The sequence below is a fragment of the Acanthaster planci genome, linkage group LG12 (assembly GCF_054643075.1).
Source record: "Acanthaster planci isolate LZ-2023a linkage group LG12, COTS_SCS, whole genome shotgun sequence".
NCBI lineage: Eukaryota > Metazoa > Echinodermata > Asteroidea > Valvatida > Acanthasteridae > Acanthaster > Acanthaster planci.
The window spans coordinates 1,133,734-1,152,252 of record NC_141788.1 but is presented as its reverse complement, the minus strand read 5'-3'; the positions used below and the strand labels follow the sequence as shown (position 1 = coordinate 1,152,252).

At 40.3% G+C, this 18,519-nt stretch overlaps 3 protein-coding genes across 9 annotated transcripts in view; 1 reads left to right on the top strand and 2 right to left on the bottom strand.

Annotated features, from left to right (window-relative positions):
- The window catches only part of LOC110982818 (receptor-type tyrosine-protein phosphatase F-like), a 22,681-nt gene extending 15,075 nt beyond the window's left edge, over positions 1-7,606 (bottom strand). For 2 of the 3 annotated variants that reach the window (XR_015427382.1, XM_087144350.1), the window contains exons 1-9: positions 7,482-7,606; positions 6,772-7,116; positions 4,652-4,906; positions 4,279-4,413; positions 2,728-2,883; positions 2,319-2,450; positions 1,616-1,747; positions 913-1,044; positions 225-353 (exon numbers count right to left, since the gene is read on the bottom strand). Coding sequence is in view for 2 of the 3 variants with exons in the window: in XM_087144350.1 (XP_087000476.1) it covers positions 225-353; positions 913-1,044; positions 1,616-1,747; positions 2,319-2,450; positions 2,728-2,883; positions 4,279-4,413; positions 4,652-4,906; positions 6,772-7,116; positions 7,482-7,530 (1,465 nt within the window). In the remaining variant the exon portion in view is untranslated. Of the gene's footprint in view, positions 1-224; positions 354-912; positions 1,045-1,615; positions 1,748-2,318; positions 2,451-2,727; positions 2,884-4,278; positions 4,414-4,651; positions 4,907-6,564; positions 7,117-7,481 lie in introns of those variants that run through there. The other variant, XM_087144351.1, reaches the window with a different exon arrangement.
- On the top strand, positions 7,012-15,585 carry LOC110982816 (plasminogen receptor (KT)-like). Of its 3 annotated transcripts, none has more exons than XM_087144427.1 (5): positions 7,012-7,036; positions 9,802-9,947; positions 10,797-10,927; positions 11,448-11,557; positions 12,394-15,585. In XM_087144427.1, exons 2-5 carry the CDS (start codon positions 9,867-9,869, stop codon positions 12,501-12,503), a joined length of 432 nt encoding a protein of 143 aa, XP_087000553.1. In that variant the 5' UTR covers positions 7,012-7,036; positions 9,802-9,866; the 3' UTR covers positions 12,504-15,585. The 3 variants fall into 3 exon arrangements, with proteins under 3 accessions (XP_087000553.1, XP_087000554.1, XP_022097198.1); XM_087144428.1 differs by lacking the exon at positions 7,012-7,036 and adding an exon at positions 9,236-9,321; XM_022241506.2 differs by lacking the exon at positions 7,012-7,036 and adding an exon at positions 9,322-9,337.
- On the bottom strand, positions 15,192-18,519 carry LOC110982780 (uncharacterized). 3 transcript variants are annotated; one of them, XM_087144416.1, is made up of 6 exons: positions 18,332-18,519; positions 17,169-17,935; positions 16,933-17,056; positions 16,476-16,591; positions 16,242-16,368; positions 15,192-16,123 (listed from the first exon to the last, which is right to left on the bottom strand). In XM_087144416.1, exons 1-6 carry the CDS (start codon positions 18,418-18,420, stop codon positions 16,036-16,038), a joined length of 1,311 nt encoding a protein of 436 aa, XP_087000542.1. In that variant the 5' UTR covers positions 18,421-18,519; the 3' UTR covers positions 15,192-16,035. The 3 variants fall into 3 exon arrangements, with proteins under 3 accessions (XP_087000542.1, XP_022097136.2, XP_022097138.2); XM_022241444.2 differs by lacking the exon at positions 16,476-16,591 and having other exon boundaries at positions 16,955-17,056; XM_022241446.2 differs by lacking the exons at positions 16,476-16,591; positions 16,933-17,056.

Genomic DNA, 18,519 nt, shown 5'->3' with positions numbered 1-18,519 from the left:
TTGTAAAGTTATTAAATTACCAGCTGGGGGCAACAGGTGAAATGGAATATTGGAAGTGAAAGGTAGCAACCTAAAAATAAATCGCAAACGAAGGCGATAGGGCGCGTAAGCGCCACATCTTGGCTTGGTAATCTGAGTTTGACAGAATTTGTTTACAGAGTTGGAACACGACAAACATTAGCTGTATTATCACAAGTACGAAGTCAAGAAACCAAGAAAAATACCTTGGCAATTGATACCGGTAAATCCTGGGGCGCAGTTACCAGGACACGCTCCCGTCGTTTGATTGCATGCCACCCCATCCATGCAGTGACACAGGCGACAATCTTGTCCATACGTGCTATTGTCACAAACTAAAAACAACGAACATGAGTGGTAAGTCCATGCACCAACATGCTAAACTTAGAACGATCCATTTGCATATCCTATGGGTGCACCCTCGCAAAAAGGCCCTAAATATGTCCGCCAAGCTCATTAATAAAAGTTATAGACTCAAAATATTCTATATTAGAGAGTCCTGAGAGCCATGAAATTGAGGAATTGGAGAAATATGGCACTGAACCCCTGGCCCGGACTCTGGGTATCAAATTCTGAGTAATTTGGGTGCAGTTGGGTCCGAAAATGGCACTATTTGGCCGTTTTGCAGAGGGATGGTTTTTCAAAATGGATACCTTTGTGGGCAGGGACATTTTCTTCATTTTAGGGGTGGTCTGCTTCTGGTGAAAATTTCTCAAAAATTCATTGGTCAACCCCCCGAAAATTGAAAGGAAAATGAAAGGGGACATGTCGATCATCGTATTTCTGTGCAGCCTGGACACCTGTGAGAGTTGTATTTTTAAAATTATTGCAAAGTGTGGGGATTTATCATTGCAGTCTATGGGAATTTATTTGTAGTGGTGCACCCCTATATACCTTGGCAATTGATGCCCGTGAAACCCAGTGCGCAGTCTCCCTGGCATTCGCCTGTTGTTCCATTGCATGACACTCCCTCCATGCAGTGACAAACCTGTGCACAGTCTGCTCCGTAGAAACCATCATTGCACACTAAAGAACAAGATTTTAAAAAAAGCAATTACGTGACGAGGTAATATCACTGGTAATTTGTGCACTTTGATCGAGTGGAGACCTTTTGTTTTGAATTTGTTTATGCTTTAATGGGGAACTTTGGGTTTAATATGTTGATCTGACTGGTAAGAAAAAATAAACAGCTTGGCAGATTCATAAAGAAGCCATGAGAAGATGCTACAACTTTTGGCGCAAAATACTCCTGACCCGGACTCTGGGCATCAAATTCTGAGTAATTTCGGTGCAGTTGGGTCCGAAAATGGCACTATTTGGCCGTTTTGCAGAGGGATGGTTTTTCAAAATGGATACCTTTGTGGGCAGGGACATTTTCTTCATTTTAGGGGTAGTCTGCTTCTGGTGAAAATTTCTCAAAAATTCATTGGTCAACCCCCCAAAAATTGAAAGGAAAATGAAAGGGGACATGTCGATCATCGTATTTCTGTGCAGCCTGGACACCTGTGAGAGTTGTATTTTTAAAATTATTGCAAAGTGGGGGGATTTATCATTGCAGTCTATGGGAATTTATTTGTAGTGGTGCACCCCTATATACCTTGGCAATTGATGCCCGTGAAACCCAGTGCGCAGTCTCCCTGGCATTCGCCTGTTGTTCCATTGCATGACACTCCCTCCATGCAGTGACAAACCTGTGCACAGTCTGCTCCGTAGAAACCATCATTGCACACTAAAGAACAAGATTTTAAAAAAAGCAATTACGTGACGAGGTAATATCACTGGTAATTTGTGCACTTTGATCGAGTGGAGACCTTTTGTTTTGAATTTGTTTATGCTTTAATGGGGAACTTTGGGTTTAATATGTTGATCTGACTGGTAAGAAAAAATAAACAGCTTGGCAGATTCATAAAGAAGCCATGAGAAGATGCTACAACTTTTGGCGCAAAATACTCCTGACCCGGACTCTGGGCATCAAATTCTGAGTAATTTCGGTGCAGTTGGGTCCGAAAATGGCACTATTTGGCCGTTTTGCAGAGGGATGGTTTTTCAAAATGGATACCTTTGTGGGCAGGGACATTTTCTTCATTTTAGGGGTGGTCTGCTTCTGGTGAAAATTTCTCAAAAATTCATTGGTCAACCCCCCAAAAATTGAAAGGAAAATGAAAGGGGACATGTCGATCATCGTATTTCTGTGCAGCCTGGACACCTGTGAGAGTTGTATTTTTAAAATTATTGCAAAGTGTGGGGATTTATCATTGCAGTCTATGGGAATTTATTTGTAGTGGTGCACCCCTATATACCTTGGCAATTGATGCCCGTGAAACCCAGTGCGCAGTCTCCCTGGCATTCGCCTGTTGTTCCATTGCATGACACTCCCTCCATGCAGTGACAAACCTGTGCACAGTCTGCTCCGTAGAAACCATCATTGCACACTAAAGAACAAGATTTTAAAAAAAGCAATTACGTGACGAGGTAATATCACTGGTAATTTGTGCACTTTGATCGAGTGGAGACCTTTTGTTTTGAATTTGTTTATGCTTTAATGGGGAACTTTGGGTTTAATATGTTGATCTGACTGGTAAGAAAAAATAAACAGCTTGGCAGATTCATAAAGAAGCCATGAGAAGATGCTACAACTTTTGGCGCAAAATACTCCTGACCACCGTCACTTAACCAAGATTTCAATAACGGCCTGAAATCTGTACTTACTTTCATTGCAGTCAATTCCCTGGTACCCAGCAGCACACGAGCAACCATAAGGATCTGGTAAACAGAACAGCGTCCCTGCACACGTAGGACCGCCTCCCAGTTCAGGAGAGTCACAGCGGAAACTTCCTGTTTGTCCAAAACGATTTGGACCTTCCGCTGAGAACAGAATCAGAGAAATTGTTTATTGGTAAAAAACTCAAAATCGTGAAACCAGCCAATCTGCAAACTACTCCGAGGAAACAAATTCTGAAACTCGGCGCGCGCGTGTTGTAGCAAATCACAGCACTCCCGAAGAGGCATATGGCGTGTAAAACCGTGTCCATAAACGTCGTGCCACCATACTGCAGTTTCTGATCTCAGTTGCTGAATTGACCTTATTCACAATTCGCCTCTGTTTAGTTAATTGAAAGTGAGGTTGTGGTTTTTAGTTTTGAGAACACAAGAATAAAAATGAAACCAATGACACAAAAGTTCATCAAATATGAAATTCATTTACGATGATGAAAAATTTAGAATTTGTGACGAGTTAAGTTTTACGCAACATTTAAACAGACTGTAGTGAGGAATGGAAGACAAAGTAGTCAGGCTCCGCCCCATTCGACAGATTACATTAAATAAGATTCAGGGAACATGATAAAAAAAAACTCTATAAACACTTTAGACCTTTCCAAAGAGACTCAAGCCATACCGGCACTGCGGTACCATCGTCCGTAAACGTGCCTTGTTGATATGGATGTCCGTGCTTTTGTGCCTGTCACAATACCCTTTCACGTGACCATTTTGTTAAAGAATACTCACGTACTTCCTTCAACTGATTCTGATTTCAAGTTTCTGCATTAATTCCATCATCCCAAAGTCTGACTAAAACATCAGTTCGATTATGCAAACTCGCAAAGTGTAAGCTACCCGACCTCTGTACTGTTGGAACCAACAGTGGGTCTGGGAACCAGCCAAATGTCACTGCTTGAGTTTTGACGGGTCCATAACATACTTCAGAGGCAATTGGCTCAGAGGGTAACATGATTTTTCAACAACAAATCAGGCCTTTCGTGCAGGGTTATCAATCCAAAAGTTAAACTTAAAACTATTTAAGGACATCTGTCTTTGTCAAAGAACGAGAATATATCTGCATTGTTTAGGGGATCATAATCAGCGTTTCAAAAATGTGTATTCACTGGACAGCATTTTCATTAAAAAAAATGACACTATAAAAAATTGAAAAGATTCCTGTTTGTCCTCTGAAGGGATTTTAACTCAGTTTATGGTAGTTACGTGTAGTAAGCTCAAACAGACATTCTGTAATACCAAAACTCATTTTTTTATGACGTAATGCCTTCCTTGTTTAATTCAAGGGTCACTTTTACGGTTTTAATTACGAATAATGTGAATGAAGGTTTCATTCAGTTCATTAATTACTAGTCTTTTTTTCAAAAGCGCAGCTCGCCTGGCGATAACCTCTGGATGGACAAATTAAAAACAAGAGAATATTTATTAGCTTTATTCAGTCACTCTGCCAAACGTAAGGCGACTATTAAAGTTTTTATAACTTACGTATCTTGCACAAATCTCCACTAAAGCCTGGAGGACAAATGCAGTCTCCATTCGTGTCGTCACAAACACCGCCATTCAAACACGTTGGGCAGTCCATGTTACATGAAGGCGGATTCCATTTACTCTGTTTGCAGTCTAAGAAGCGGATCCAAAGAGAATAAGAGATTCTGTTCTCAATACATTTTAATTTCAACAAAACTCTCTTTGAAAGGATTTTAAAAGTTAGAAGTCGTCAATTCACGATTTCGTAAGCTCGTACCTTTCCACTAGTGTGTTAGTTCTTTTGTAAAAGACATTGTTAAAAAAGAAAATTAATTTCAGAGACATGGTCACACTATTTTTTGGAACAATAAAACGAACGCATATCGCATACCTCTGACTATCAACTGCATAAGTGCTTGGCTTCCATCTCTACGTTTACCGTTGAGATGGACCTCATAGATCCCACTGCTTGAGTTAGTCACATTATAAAGATCATAACTGAGCTGGTTTTTTTGGCTCCTAATGGATTCACTGCCGTCCTTTCTCCATCGGTATTTTTGACTATTTAAGTCAGCTGCAGTAACTTTGAGATTGACCGCATCACCCAGGTTGGCCGTCAGACTCGCACGCCTCGGAACGAAGTCGGCTGTTGACAAATAATATTAATGTTTTCTGCATAAGGAAATGGACACGTACTGAAAGTCAAACCACTTACGTCAGCGTTCTTTCTACAAAACTGTCACTGCAGGAAATGTCCCTATTAATAGCTGTGAGTATGCCCAGAATTAGTACTTGTTAGGATATACCTTGAGATAGTTTGGGCTCAACATTTCAACCGAAAATTGTCCCCAACGTATCTGGCATTGTGTACTTATTTAAATCTTTTTAAAGTATTTATAAGCACCTAAGGTGAAGGTCCCAATCAATAAAGAGAGGACGATAAAAGTAGTTATAGTAAGAGAAAAACCCTCGGAGTAACAATAGACGGTAAACCAAGTCCACAAGTGATCCAGACTCAGGAATTGAGCCCAGGCCACAAAGGTGAAAAGTGAAGAAGGAACCACTTCGCCAACTCAACTTGATCTCAGGATGTGTAATGACACCCGTTTCATTTTCCTGAAGGGTGTTTTAAGGGGTTCTTAAGTCCTTTTAGCAAATTGGAAGTGCAAGAAGAAAATTTAAATAGTGATTCGTTGAAGACTTGATTTACTTCCAAAAGTATAACAGAAAAAATGCGGATTATAAAGAAAAGTTTACTGTTAGGCCTATCACTGACTTTGAAAATGTTTCCAAAAAAATGCTTTGGGAAACTTTTTTCCGGACTCGATTGACAAAATCAGGAAAGATCAAAGACAAAGATTGAGCTTGGTGCCTTTTCATTAACGATCGTTCACACAAATCACTGTCTGTCGCGTGCAACGTTTGAAAAGTTGGACTGGGTGTCCCACAAAAACACAGATTCTAGTGAAAATTGGCGGTACGTTTCCTGTATCGAAGTAAACCCTAGGCCTAGCTAGACCTGATACGACCTCACAAAATTTTATGCAATGCTCACTTCTAAGAGGCCCAGGCTGAACACAAAGAGGGCGTAATTCAGACACAGAGGCTGCATCAGCGGGAACTGCGCTTCGACTATATGAAATTCACGCGTTTAGTACGGGTGGCGTCGTTACAACAAAATGAACACTTCCCACTAACATGGCTCTTTTCCACCAATGGGGGAGTGCTTCATACTCAAGGTGGATATCGCCAAAGTTCAGACTTTGGAACCCAAATGGCTATTATCATGTGTGCAGTAGAGCAGGCAGCTATTGTGTGCTAATTATCCATGTGTAATGGTGCATAATAAACCATTTTGGTTCCAACAATTCAAACATTGCAGTAAGGTAATGGGTCCCTGTGGTGGAAAGTCACCACGCAATCGTTTGGGTTTAACGCCGGCCCAGCCGACCGCCCGACCAATGATAACTGGAAGGTAGTTTTATTTTTTGTTTGTTGGGTTGTTGGGGTGTTGGGTTGTTTGTTTGTTTGTTGATGGTTTGTTTGTTTGTTTGTTTGTTTGTTTATTTGTTTTGGAACCTGTTACACCTGAAAGTTAAACCGTTTCTAAAATGCTGGCACGTCCATTCCCTAAAATTTGATAAAACAAACTAATGATAACATTAATAATAGCCAACAAGTTGGGAGGGTTTACCTTCTACCTTGCACTTGACAAGCCAGCGAGCAGCAACGCCTGTGTTTGTGAAGGATTGTTCATCGCCAAGGTATCTAATATTTAGAAGACTTGATAGTCACAAAACCTACCCTGAAAGCTCATTCCAAGAGGCTATCGGGAAGAAAACATCAAAATATAGGCCTAGCGCCAGCTGATTGCAGGATCGAAAGGTCAGTTCGTCTAGCCACAGGCCTACTTCAGAGAAGAGTATAATTGGCGAAGTTCTATCACTGTTGCTTTATCATTTGTTTTTTTCGTCCTTTAAATTTGTAGCAAAATTCATCTCAGTCGCCTACCTTTGCTGCTCATAATGATGGTTGTTATGCTGCTGCTGCCTCCTCCCGCCATTGTTACGTCACAGTCAAAGGCTCCGATTCTAGTCTTCCCTCCAGTCACCGGTAATTCAAGTTTATTAAAGACGGCACTCTCTTGTAATGACTGGGCCGTTGCTAATAAACTGCTGTTCGGAGGTAACGTCTCTGTGTTGTGGTCAGTACCGGCCGGCGCCAATGTTTGCCGGAAAGACAGCGACCCATTACTACCATGCAGATAAGCAGCAATGTAGGTGTCTTCGTCGTCGATATTAATGCGGGGCTTGGTGATGCAAGTAAAATCAAGGGTGGCTGAAGCAACTGTAATTTCTAAATTTGTCAAAAAAAATGCTCATTTTACAATCGGCAACGAACGGTACGTTTAGGCCAGTTGTTAATGAAAAACATTTTGACAGCTGAGTCCCGTCACTTCCAAGTTATAACTTTCGAAATAACAAAAAATAAAAGCTGAAATGGTGACGGCAAAATTTGAGCTCGCAAAAACTGAAAGGTCTCCGACGTATAGCTTTACATTCTTCTTAAAAAACCGTCACATGCACACGGCTTTCATTACAAGCTATTTGGTTCTAGAGTTACAATCACCGCTTGATCTACCAAAATTTGAGTACAGACCAATTTCGAGCGAAACTTGAGAATTTGACAGCCTGAAATTTGACTCCCAAGAAAATGCCTACCTGTAAGCAACCCCAACAGGAGAAAGACTACAATCACACGGTCTGCCATGACTGTTCAATTTAACTCATTACAGTCAACATGATCCTCATATCAACTGACTGGCAGTCTACTGTGAGATCTAATGCAATGGTGCCTGTGACTCTGAATGAGGAACTAAAATGAAAAAAATCAAAGCGGTTGTGTCTGTCTTTTTGTGTCCGGAACAATGTTTCACGTTAATCTGCAGATACTCAAAGCATTTGCGTGTGAAAAATCCTGCTTGATCCATGATTATCTTTGGAAATCTAATGAAATAATTTGTTTTTCTTATAACAAATTACGATAACTTTCACTATCACTTTTGTGTTTCCTCGATTTATACTGGCCTTATAATACAAACATCTTCATCATCAACCTCAAGCCATTGATTAGCTCATAAATGCAGACTTTTATATAATCATTGCATAAAGAAGAGTCTAAATGTTTTAATGAAGAAGGTTTAGATATGTACACTGTACACGATTTCCCCAGCATTCGGTTTAAAACTATCACTCAGTGGATTTAGTATATTACAAGTGGTTCATTGGATACAGATTTTAAAATAAATGCGAAAGCGCATTTCTTTAATGAAGAATTCAATTAAATTCAATGAATGGGGAAATCTAAATTAAACACTGGTCACACCGATATAAACTGACTGAAAAAAACAGGTACTCTAGTCTAAGCTATATTAACAGACAGGAAACCTATGTCCCTATTCGGTTCCTATAGAAAGCGTTACCGGTACCACCAGCCATAAGTGAAAGCGAGGTTAGGCCTAACTTTTTTTCAGCACCCAGAATGAAAATGCACTGAAAAAACTTCACTTCATCGTAAATTAATGTCACTGATATATGCTGATGAAGAAATTAAAGTTTGTGACTTATTATATCTAAATATGCCACAATTTGAAAAAAAAAGGTGACGCATGGAGCCCCAAATAGTTCGAAACCACCCTATCCCGCAGATTACATTGAATTCTGAGAACGCAATAGAAATAGCTTCCTTCTTCAATGAGAATAAGATTTATTACTCAGTACTCGGTCCATCTAAGAAATTTAAATGCAGCAGTATTTTGTACTATTCTCAGAATTTTATCTTGGTTTGAGACGACTATGCTTCGAATTGACTGACCTTTGAGCGTTCAGTCAACTTGCAGTCGGGCCTGGACACAAAATTTCGTTCACTTTAATAAGTTCAAGTTTAGTATCACGATCAACTCCTTCCGGCCAATACCTTTTCCTGCTATTTCACCTAAAAAAATAAAGAAATGAAAAACAAATACTAAAGGTTGTATCAAGTACAGGTTTGCTTTGTGATACTTCGATCCTTGTTCTAATTAGATCCCTATGCTGAACAAAATCAGACCGGATCGATGGCGAATTCACCTTTAAAGCGTTATATGCTGAATGATTGGTACAGTACGTCCGTGTAATCCCTCAGAAATAAAAAGCGCTGTAGGCCTAATTGTTGTGATGTGCGTTACCTCCACATGCAGGGTATTATACGAGGGAAGGTTTTACTTTTTAAAGTAGCATTTTTCCCAATAAGATTTTTACATCTATTCATAACGATTGCAAAGTCAATTTTCCACTTTATGTAATATAAATTCTGAAACAGGAAATGCAAAACTCCGCATAGTTAGCCGACAGAAAATCACCAATACATGCATACAGATATAAAATCCCAGTTGTCTTATTTCCAGACTACATAGCATGCTATTGAGTGTACAGTACGGCTCGGAGCCCGACTGCGGCATCTGCAGAGTACATACATGTACTGTACATGTTCGCTGTGCTTGCGAAATCACTAAACAAACAGGTTGGTCGGCGTAACGGTAGCAGATGTCTCCTTTTCCTGCCTCTGTTTCCATAAAAACAGGAAATTTGGCCGATAATATTGAAATTCTTGATCCTGAATTGAGTGTGACCATTGTTGTCTGTAAATTCCCTCCATTATCAGAATACTGCCGTTGTTACGTCATGTTGTAGGTCGGAATCTATGCTTAACATTCCAGGCCTCGGTTCAAACAGTGACAAAAAATTTAGCTCGACTGGTCTTCTTACGTAGCGAGGGCTCCTCGCTCTGCTTAAGCGTGTAGCCCAGCCCCATGGCCATCAGAGGGAATCTGGTCTAATTCTGCCTAGCCTTAATCATGGGGCTAGTGTAGGCGGAACTGTAGTTACATGGGGAGTCTCAAGTTGTATACTCTTGGAAGGGATTCTGATTATGTTGATATCTGGGATTAACTAAGATGTTTTTCTTAAATTGTGCTTATTCTCTGTGTTAACCCTATCCTAGGGATATCCTACATACATTTTGTGGAGGAAAACAGCAAGCTTGTTGCTCACAACAAACATTTAAAGATGGGTTCCATGATGGCAAAAGCAATGGATGAAAACTTCCAAAAGAACAAGGAATTTATGCAAGGGATACAGGAAACGATGGTACGTACAGACAGAATAGTCATTTCCCTGTTGAGTAATTACCAGCTTCAAATAGTCCTGATTTGAGCTGGTAAACCAGCATTGAAAAAGCCTCTGTGCACTAGATATCCGTGCAACATCTAAGTTGTAAGTTGTAATGCCACTGAAGCTTCATTGTATGGATGTATGCCAACACAAAGGTGGGCTGTCATAGGTAACTGAGGCAAATTAAAGAACAAAAGAATTCCGTGTCAGATAATCACAATTCCGCTAGGTACATGTATTTAATCCCCAATTCCTTCAAAAATTCTTCCCCAAAAGGAATACCGGTTGTACCATACTTTCTTAGTCAACAGTTCTTAATATTCTGTTAATAACTAGAAAACTTCAAATGCACACACTGTCCAAGACTTTAGTGTTATATTGTTACGCTCTAACTTTGGCGTCAGTACCAATGTAGTTTGGAAGGTCCCAATTGTCTAAGAACTGTAGTTGGGCTGGCCCAACTATGGTCGGCAAATTTGTGCAGAAAAGAACTCGACCCTCGCCAAGTTTTGGCAGTTCACACCCAACAAAGTTCATCCAAATCATGCCAATGCAGCACATCCATTCCACAAATAAGGTACAGTTGGAGATTCTGCTGTCATGAATTACTAAGATGAACAAAATGATGTTGGCACATAATGCATGGAGGAATCCTCCATGCATTATGCCACACAATGGCAGTTTGGCACTCTGTGCTACAGTTGGGCAAACCCAACTGTAGCACAAAGTGGCATAGCTGGGACGCAAGACCATCAGTCAGTTGGGAAAATCCACCAATTCTACCAACTACCGACCCTCATTATGTATTCACAAATCTGTCTGCAGCTGGAACGCCAGATTCAAATGCAGAACCAGATGAGAGAGAAGTCGGTAGCAATGCAACTCTCAGGATCTCGAGAGATGTTCAACTGGATTGCTTCATTCTACGGTGTGGTTACAGTCACATGTTTAGCAGGGTAAATCTAGCCTATTTCTTTTGCCAGTTTTTCCTGAGATCCTGTGGGATTTTAGTCTGGATTTGGAATCAGAGTCAAAGTACGCTTGATTTTTGGAAAGGTTGTACTTGAGAAAGCAAACAGCAAGTCTGGCTTGTATAATTAACTGTTATCCAGAAGTGCCATGGATGTGAAAACAGGTGTCAAAATTAACAACAGAGCCAAATCTTAAAGCTGCTGCTTAAGTATAGGGTAACTAGTTGAGGCTGTGCTAGCAGCATATTTGAGGAATTAGGCAGAAATTTAAGGTGATGTATATGTACTTGCCTTTGTCCAAACTGTTAGTAATGACTTCCTGCTTACACAAATTAACACAAAGTGTGCATGTAGGTGCAAAATTCTCAGCACTGCTGTGCATGAAATAGGGCCATGGTCATTTAATGCCAATCTAATCAAACCATCTTGTTCTAGTCTCCATTCATTTCCCCCTTCTAAAGTTTCATTTTGTCATCAAGTATTTACTCTTTCCATTTATCTGCAGGTTTATGAAAAGGAAGAACCCAGCTGTTTTGATTCCCCTACTGCCGTTGACGTTCATTGTTGCATACCAATATGATTACACCTACGGAACAAAGGTCCTTAGAATACGAGGCAAGTAAAATCAGGGTAGATTTGGTCTAGAAAACCTGATCTTTTTGATCACATCAAGCTCATTGCTGTGATTCCTTATTTCCTGGTGATGAAAGAAAGGATTCCTCAGGAATTCTTAGTCTCAGACAACTTCCAAGCATTAGAGGTGAAAGCAAAGCCCTAGGAATGTTTTCGATAAAAATCCAAATTAAGAACTTGAACACTGAAAATTTTGCTCAACAAATTTGGGCCTACTTTACACAATTAATTGTATCAAATTCTGCAAAACAACAAGGTTCTTTGTACGTGCATTGCATCAGCCTAGTTTGAGGTCTTGAACGAGTTGCCTTAAGCCAAAATGGGTACTGTTTCCAAGTGGCTGTGGCTTACAAGTATGTCATGCACAAATGACATATAATCAAAGTCTAATCTTAGCCACAAAATATGTTATTCAGATGTGGCTCCACTTCCCTTAGTGCAACATCTAATCCAGCATCATCGTTAATGTACACCATTCCCCAAGTGTGACTCATTTCAAACTGAAAGTTTGAACAGCTTTGTTTTGACTTCCTGGGCACTGTGTCAATGTTTGATGAAGAGAAAAGCACTGTAGTAAAAGGGCTGGAGGAAATCAATTTGAAATGATTATCACAGTTGACCACAAGTGGATCATAAGTGCACAAAGATTAAGGGTTGCCTACCTTGATCAAATAAACAATTGAGCAAAAGACATGAACAGAAAAGTGGAAGTGACCGTTCACAGCATCTTCTTTTGTTCTTTTCCCTGTTGTCGAAAGCTGCCTTGTGAGATGCAGTTACATTTATCGCATTGGTGGTTTTTGTTTGGTTCTGAGCAGAGGGTGCGGAGGCCATTTTGAAGGAGGAACGACAGCTGCTGCCTGTACCTCTAGGCCTGCCGAACTTAGCCAGCATCGATGCGGCAAGGGATGCTACCAAGTCATCATAGACACCTTGGACAGAGATGACTTAGGCATCACAATGGCAAACTTTCAGTTCGTCACTGTAAGATAATGTCAAAACCATTCCTTGAGTGGACGCTGAATAAGGAAACAGACGAGTGTGTCTTCACAAGGAAATGTCCCACGAAGTGCCCTTTAACAAAATATTTTAATAAAGAAACACTGGTGTAAGATAGAGTTGTACATCTGTAGAGTGGATGTTGTCAGAGGACTCAAAACAGTCAGGAAAATTGCAGATGATCACTTCCAACAGTCTTGTCTATTCCAGTGTGTGAGCCACACAGATATACTAAAGATAACATGAGCACCGTTAAAGAAATAAAAATATGTAGTTCACGTGAAGTATTTTAAAATAACAATAAATACGTAACCATTTCAAAGACATCATAAACTTAATGTTTACCCCATTAATTGTGACCGCAAAATGAATAAAAAGATCCTGCGTTTCCCCGCCCACAAAAAATCCCCTTTTGGCCGTTTGCTTTCCCAGGCTGATTGGATGACGTCTTCGCCAGAATATTAACATGTACAGTGTACATGTACACAGCGCACAGTACTTGCAGTATCACACGCTTCAATAGACCACGTCGTGTTGGATGTAGCTTGGCCCACAGGCAAAGACTGTCTTAGTTCAAGGTAGAAATTAAAAGACACAGTACTACCGTGTACATGTACACTGTGCATGTCAGCGTTCTGCCGGAGACGTCATCCAATCAACCTAGGACTGTGAACGGCCAAAAAGAATTTTTGGGGGCAGGGAAACGCAGGATCTTTTTATTCATTTTGGGGTAACAGTTACTGGGGTAAACATTAAATTTACGATGTTTTTGAAATGGTTACATATTTACTGTTATTTTAAAATACCTCACATGAACTAAATGTTTTCTATTTTTGTAACCCTTTAATATCTCAATTGATCATGGAGGCTCATTTAAAGTTTGCCATTTCCATCAACCCGGGGTCCTGAAAAGGAAAGAAAAAAAAAAAATCAGCGCACCTCCCAAACAAAATAAAATCTCTTACATCAGCCATTTAAACCAGACCAGCTTGTACCAGTCCGGATTTGCAGTTAGCTCAATGCACTGCATTTCCTTCTGCGCTTTCCGGTTCCAGGAAAATATGCAAACATTACAAAAATAACCTGTCATGTTGTCAGTATTCATTGGAAAGCATTATCAAATGGATAAGGGTTCCATGTATGGATATCAGTTCTTTTCCCATCAGAAAGTGATGACATGTTCCATAAAGTCAAATTTTGCAGTGAAATGTTGAAGTAATTACAAATAAAACACTTCGAATTTTTCTGACCAGTCACATGGGGTATGTACACAGCTTGTCAAGTGATGTCCATGTATGGAACTCCTTCAGGAAATACTACACTGCCATATCGCATATGAGGATTGTACATAAATGCCAAGTGGTCGAATTCAGGTTTGAAAGAGAACAAAATCCAAAAATTATAGTTTCAGTAATCTGAAAATAAGTCTGGCTAATGTAGATTTTCCCATTCTTGGGAATGTATAAAATTCCTTTCTATCGGGGAGAGTAAGTCAACAGCTAGATTTTATTTTTCGATTTTATATAGTACAATTGTTACTAGAATAGATGATGTCAAATGTGGAACATGTAAATCAGTTAAGAGCATTACAATATTTGGGCAGGCCATCACATCACACACATATCTCATTCTGACCAATCATGAAGTCTCTTCGAGCAGCCTGAAAAGAATTGTGTTTCCACAGCATGGTGCGCTTTTCTTATGGGGTGGAGTACATGGTACAAAAGAACACTGACAATTTCCATGGCAACCATTTCATTGGTTGAGCAAGAAACTAGTAATACAGGCATCATTTCCATGTTCTAATCTGCAGTTCCACTCGTCTTGGCCCAAGACGTCAGTGATCGATAGTTGTATGATTTCTCTTGAAGAACGCCCTTGCACAACTAGTTTTTGCTTACTCTCACAGTCTAATTATGAGTCGTTGGGGGCGTACTATGCACGGTGTCTGCTATCAAGCACTAACGTCTTGAAACCAAGACTACACTTCTACCAGTGCACCAAGAAATTCGTTGCCAACTCAAGATACATGTGCATGGGTCATTCCATGAGGTTGGGGCACAATTTGTGACGGTGTCCTTGTTACATGGGTAACTCTTTCCACCTGTCATGACCTGTAGAGTATGTAATTTGCTCTGTAAAAATAACACACACCTCTGTATTCAGCCTTGCAAGATGTAAAACAATGTCAATTTGGAATCCACCTGCAGGGAGATAGCTGTTCATTTTTAGGGAACCCATGTAACAATGGACACTGTCACAAATTGTGCCCCAGCCTCATGGAATGACCCATATGCATGTATGTATTCCCTTAAAGTTGACGAAAGGTTGTGGCATTTTTTGCCAAGCTAACAAAATGCCTGACTGACCTTGCCCATTTCAAGGTTTGTGAAGATGAAATAATCCAGCACAGGTATGGAGTTCTGAAAAAAGATGAAGCTCAGTGTGGAGTGATGCACTTGGAGTGGTGCAGTGGCCCATCCAAATATGGTAATACATGTATCCCAGACTGTATATTAAGCGTGACAGTTACTGTTCAGCGTGGAGTTACTGCTTGTCGAATCCATACTCAAGGTTCCATTGACATCAGGATTGAGAAATGACTTTGAGAAAGTACTTTTAGGCGTAACTTGTATTCTTGAGTTTTTATTCTGGGACAGGTTCGTTGAACGGACCATGTCAACAGTCATCAATGCATAAATGGCAATCTCAAAGACAGCTGGTTTCATTTTGTATCAATCTTAAATGGGGAAAAGCTTATTATGATCTAAATCATTTTTAGACTGCATTTCTAAGGAGACTGTCATTAAAATTTTTAAAACTGAAGAAGTCATAATGCAGTAGTATTGTAAACTGATTTCCTTGTAGATCTGTAGTTTTAAAGCAACCTTTCCCCTGAATCATAGGCGTTGTTTACCATCAAGACGTAAATATTCATAAAATGTTGACATAAATGCGTGTAATACTCGTTTGAGAAATAAATGCATTTCTATATTTTATGCTTTCAATAACCTTGGCAGTCTTTATTTCACATTCATTTCATGATTTGACATTCAAAGGTCATGTAAAATATCACAAATGGATACGAGAAAAACCAGCTTAAAGAAGACAGGTGTTAGTTCATACACTTTCCAACCCTTTTTTAATGATGTTACAGTGCTATCCACTGCCCTGACTGCAGCTTACTCAACCGTTGGCATTTTTGCAGGGAACCTTCCTAAAAATCCTTTAGTTTGCTAGCACATGCTATTTTTATATAAAGAGTTTTAAATAATCTGAGTAATTTTCAAATTTACATTTTTTTGCCATTTTTAGAGTTTATTATCGGTATTCAATGCCAACTGACACCTTAAATGCCTCACAATTTCAGTCACTTTTAAAGTACATTAGGTCAGGCTTTGATGGTTCATCATTCAATAATGTTCAGTGGTCTTGGACTTGTTGAAAACCAACCCCTTCCGTTAATGGACGATGGTGAAATAGGAAGAAAACAGCTCCTCTCCACAGTGAATATCTCTCAGAGACACCAGCACGACTGTACGCATCAGTCTGTAGGTATAAGAGAACTCGTCAATCATCTTAATCCAACTGCTCAAATTAACATTATCACTGATACGAGAGGAAAGATTATTGTGTAGCAACATGATCAAAGTTACTTCCCGCCTACCTGGGTCCTGATGAAACATCCTGTTGGTAGGTAGAGCTGTAGAACACATTCGGGATAAACCGTAGAAGTTGAAATGGAAATGACTCGGGCACGTCAAATTCTTGGTAGGCTACATTGGCCTCATTATCTAGGAAAAGCCAAGAACATTTACTGGATAATACCTGGATGTCTGTCATACAAGGATAAAGTTGCATATGCTCTGGATTTGAAATGTCATCAATATCTTTTTTCAACCTTTATTTTGGTTGTTGACGTACTGCCCCACTGCCATCGGATTACTTGGTGTCTCAGTCAACCAACTGAGGTCAGAGGTCAAATATGGTCCCATCCTATCTCTCTGACTGCAGGACCTTCAATGGAATTTTATAAAAATATGTCATTACATTGTCCTTTATCATTCTTATCTGAATATCCAGATATCCGTTTGATTCCACCAAATATGGCCTCATCTGAAGCTGTGAATGGAGCTCTGGTTTGATCAATCACATGTCAATTCATAAGTCAGATTAAAAGTACAGTTCTAATGTAATTGGGATGGCCAATAATAAAGGAATGCCTTTGAGAAAGAATTCATACAGGGACTGCCAGATTTGAGACTGAACAGCTTGTGAGATTTGCGATGGACTTGTGATGATTTGATGAAAAGGTTTCCTCCGACTAAGAACTCTTAGAATGGTGTACAGGTAATTACCTGTACACCATTCTTGAGATACCCTTGTCATTGCCGTCAATTAATGTGCCATCAAGACATCGAAATATGAAGGGGTTGGTGATGGACTGAAGAAGAATCGGCTCCCATGACTTGTAGACTGTGCCTACAAAACCGAAGAAATTAAACATGGATCAATTTCTGCACAGGAAGAGATTGATCATGAGTGGGTATAGAATGCTTTGGGGAGGAGCATATCTGCTTGGACGGTGACTTGCCTGGATACATCGCAACCACAGTCTCAGCTGGGATTGTTCCACGAGTCACAAACACGCCAGTCCCGCCCCCTGGTATGCTACTTGGCTGTCGCTCAATGGTGAATCCCAGCATTCTCTGCATGACGTCCAACCCTGCATTGTATCCCACTCTGCTACCCTGAACACTCGGGACTTGGTAAATATGATTCTGTGATGTCCCGTTAGTCATGTTAGTGAAACTTCTTGAAGGAGTAGCTTCACGTGGTATCCAAAGCCTCTTTGTGTCTGTTGTGGTGGTCTGCTGGTAAATGATGCCATCAACAAAATCCTCGCCAAACTGGTCTCTTGGGATCAGAGTCTGACCAAACCCAAAACATCCATACTGGCACCCCAGGATAACTCTTAAATGTATGCACTTCAAAAAGCAGTCCAAATTTAATACTAAAGCAGGTGTTCTTTGGTTGAGAAGTTGCAACATGTTGAAGCTGCAGTTTATTACCAAATCTGTCTGTCTGACATGTTTGGGTCTCCGTTGCCTCATGTGACCCCCCGTTTGGAACCCGTAGTGGCATGCTGCACACTGCTCGTGAAATTCTGCTGAATGAGAGCCCTTGTCACGTTCAACCTTGTTCGTCTGTCTTGACCTTTGAACTTTGTTGATATAATCCCGATTGCTAGAGTCATTGTTCTGTTTGGATAGGCCTGTGAAGAACTGGACAAGGGAGAGTTCCACTTTGCTGTCAGGGAGAATCTTGTCATTCTTGCCGCTGTCTACCACTCGAACCTTTCTGACCGCCAAAATACACAAAAATAGCAGTTAAAAACTTGTAACAGAAATGTCATACAGATGATTAACTGATTCATATGACATAAACCACTCCGTTTTAGTTTAAACATGTTCAAGTTCAAATACTGAAGCAGGTAAACACCAGGCATGCCAGGCCCGCTGGGCCTGGGCTGCTCCTCTGTCTTCACCTACGTCTGCCATGTCTACATTCACCGGCTTGAAGGTCCATTACATGGCTATGGCCTAGGTCTACAGTGTAATTCTGAATTTAAATGTAGCATACACACTACTCTGACATGACTGTCCATGATGACTGTCATGACGGTGATGCCAATGATGGACACGATGGAGGTAGGAAAATTCGAAAAGCACTGCAATACGTGAAAACTTGGCGTACCTTTTTCTAAAATTCAAGGCAATCCATGGAACGAATCTATACTTGTACTGCTTCCACCTTTTTGCAAAACTCTCGACTATCTTAACCATCGTTATTCCACTTGGGCCTCTTATGTCAACACTGTGATTCTCAAAGTAAAAGATCTCGATTGCTTATCGCGTTTCTCTTGGGGGCTGCCATTGCCAATA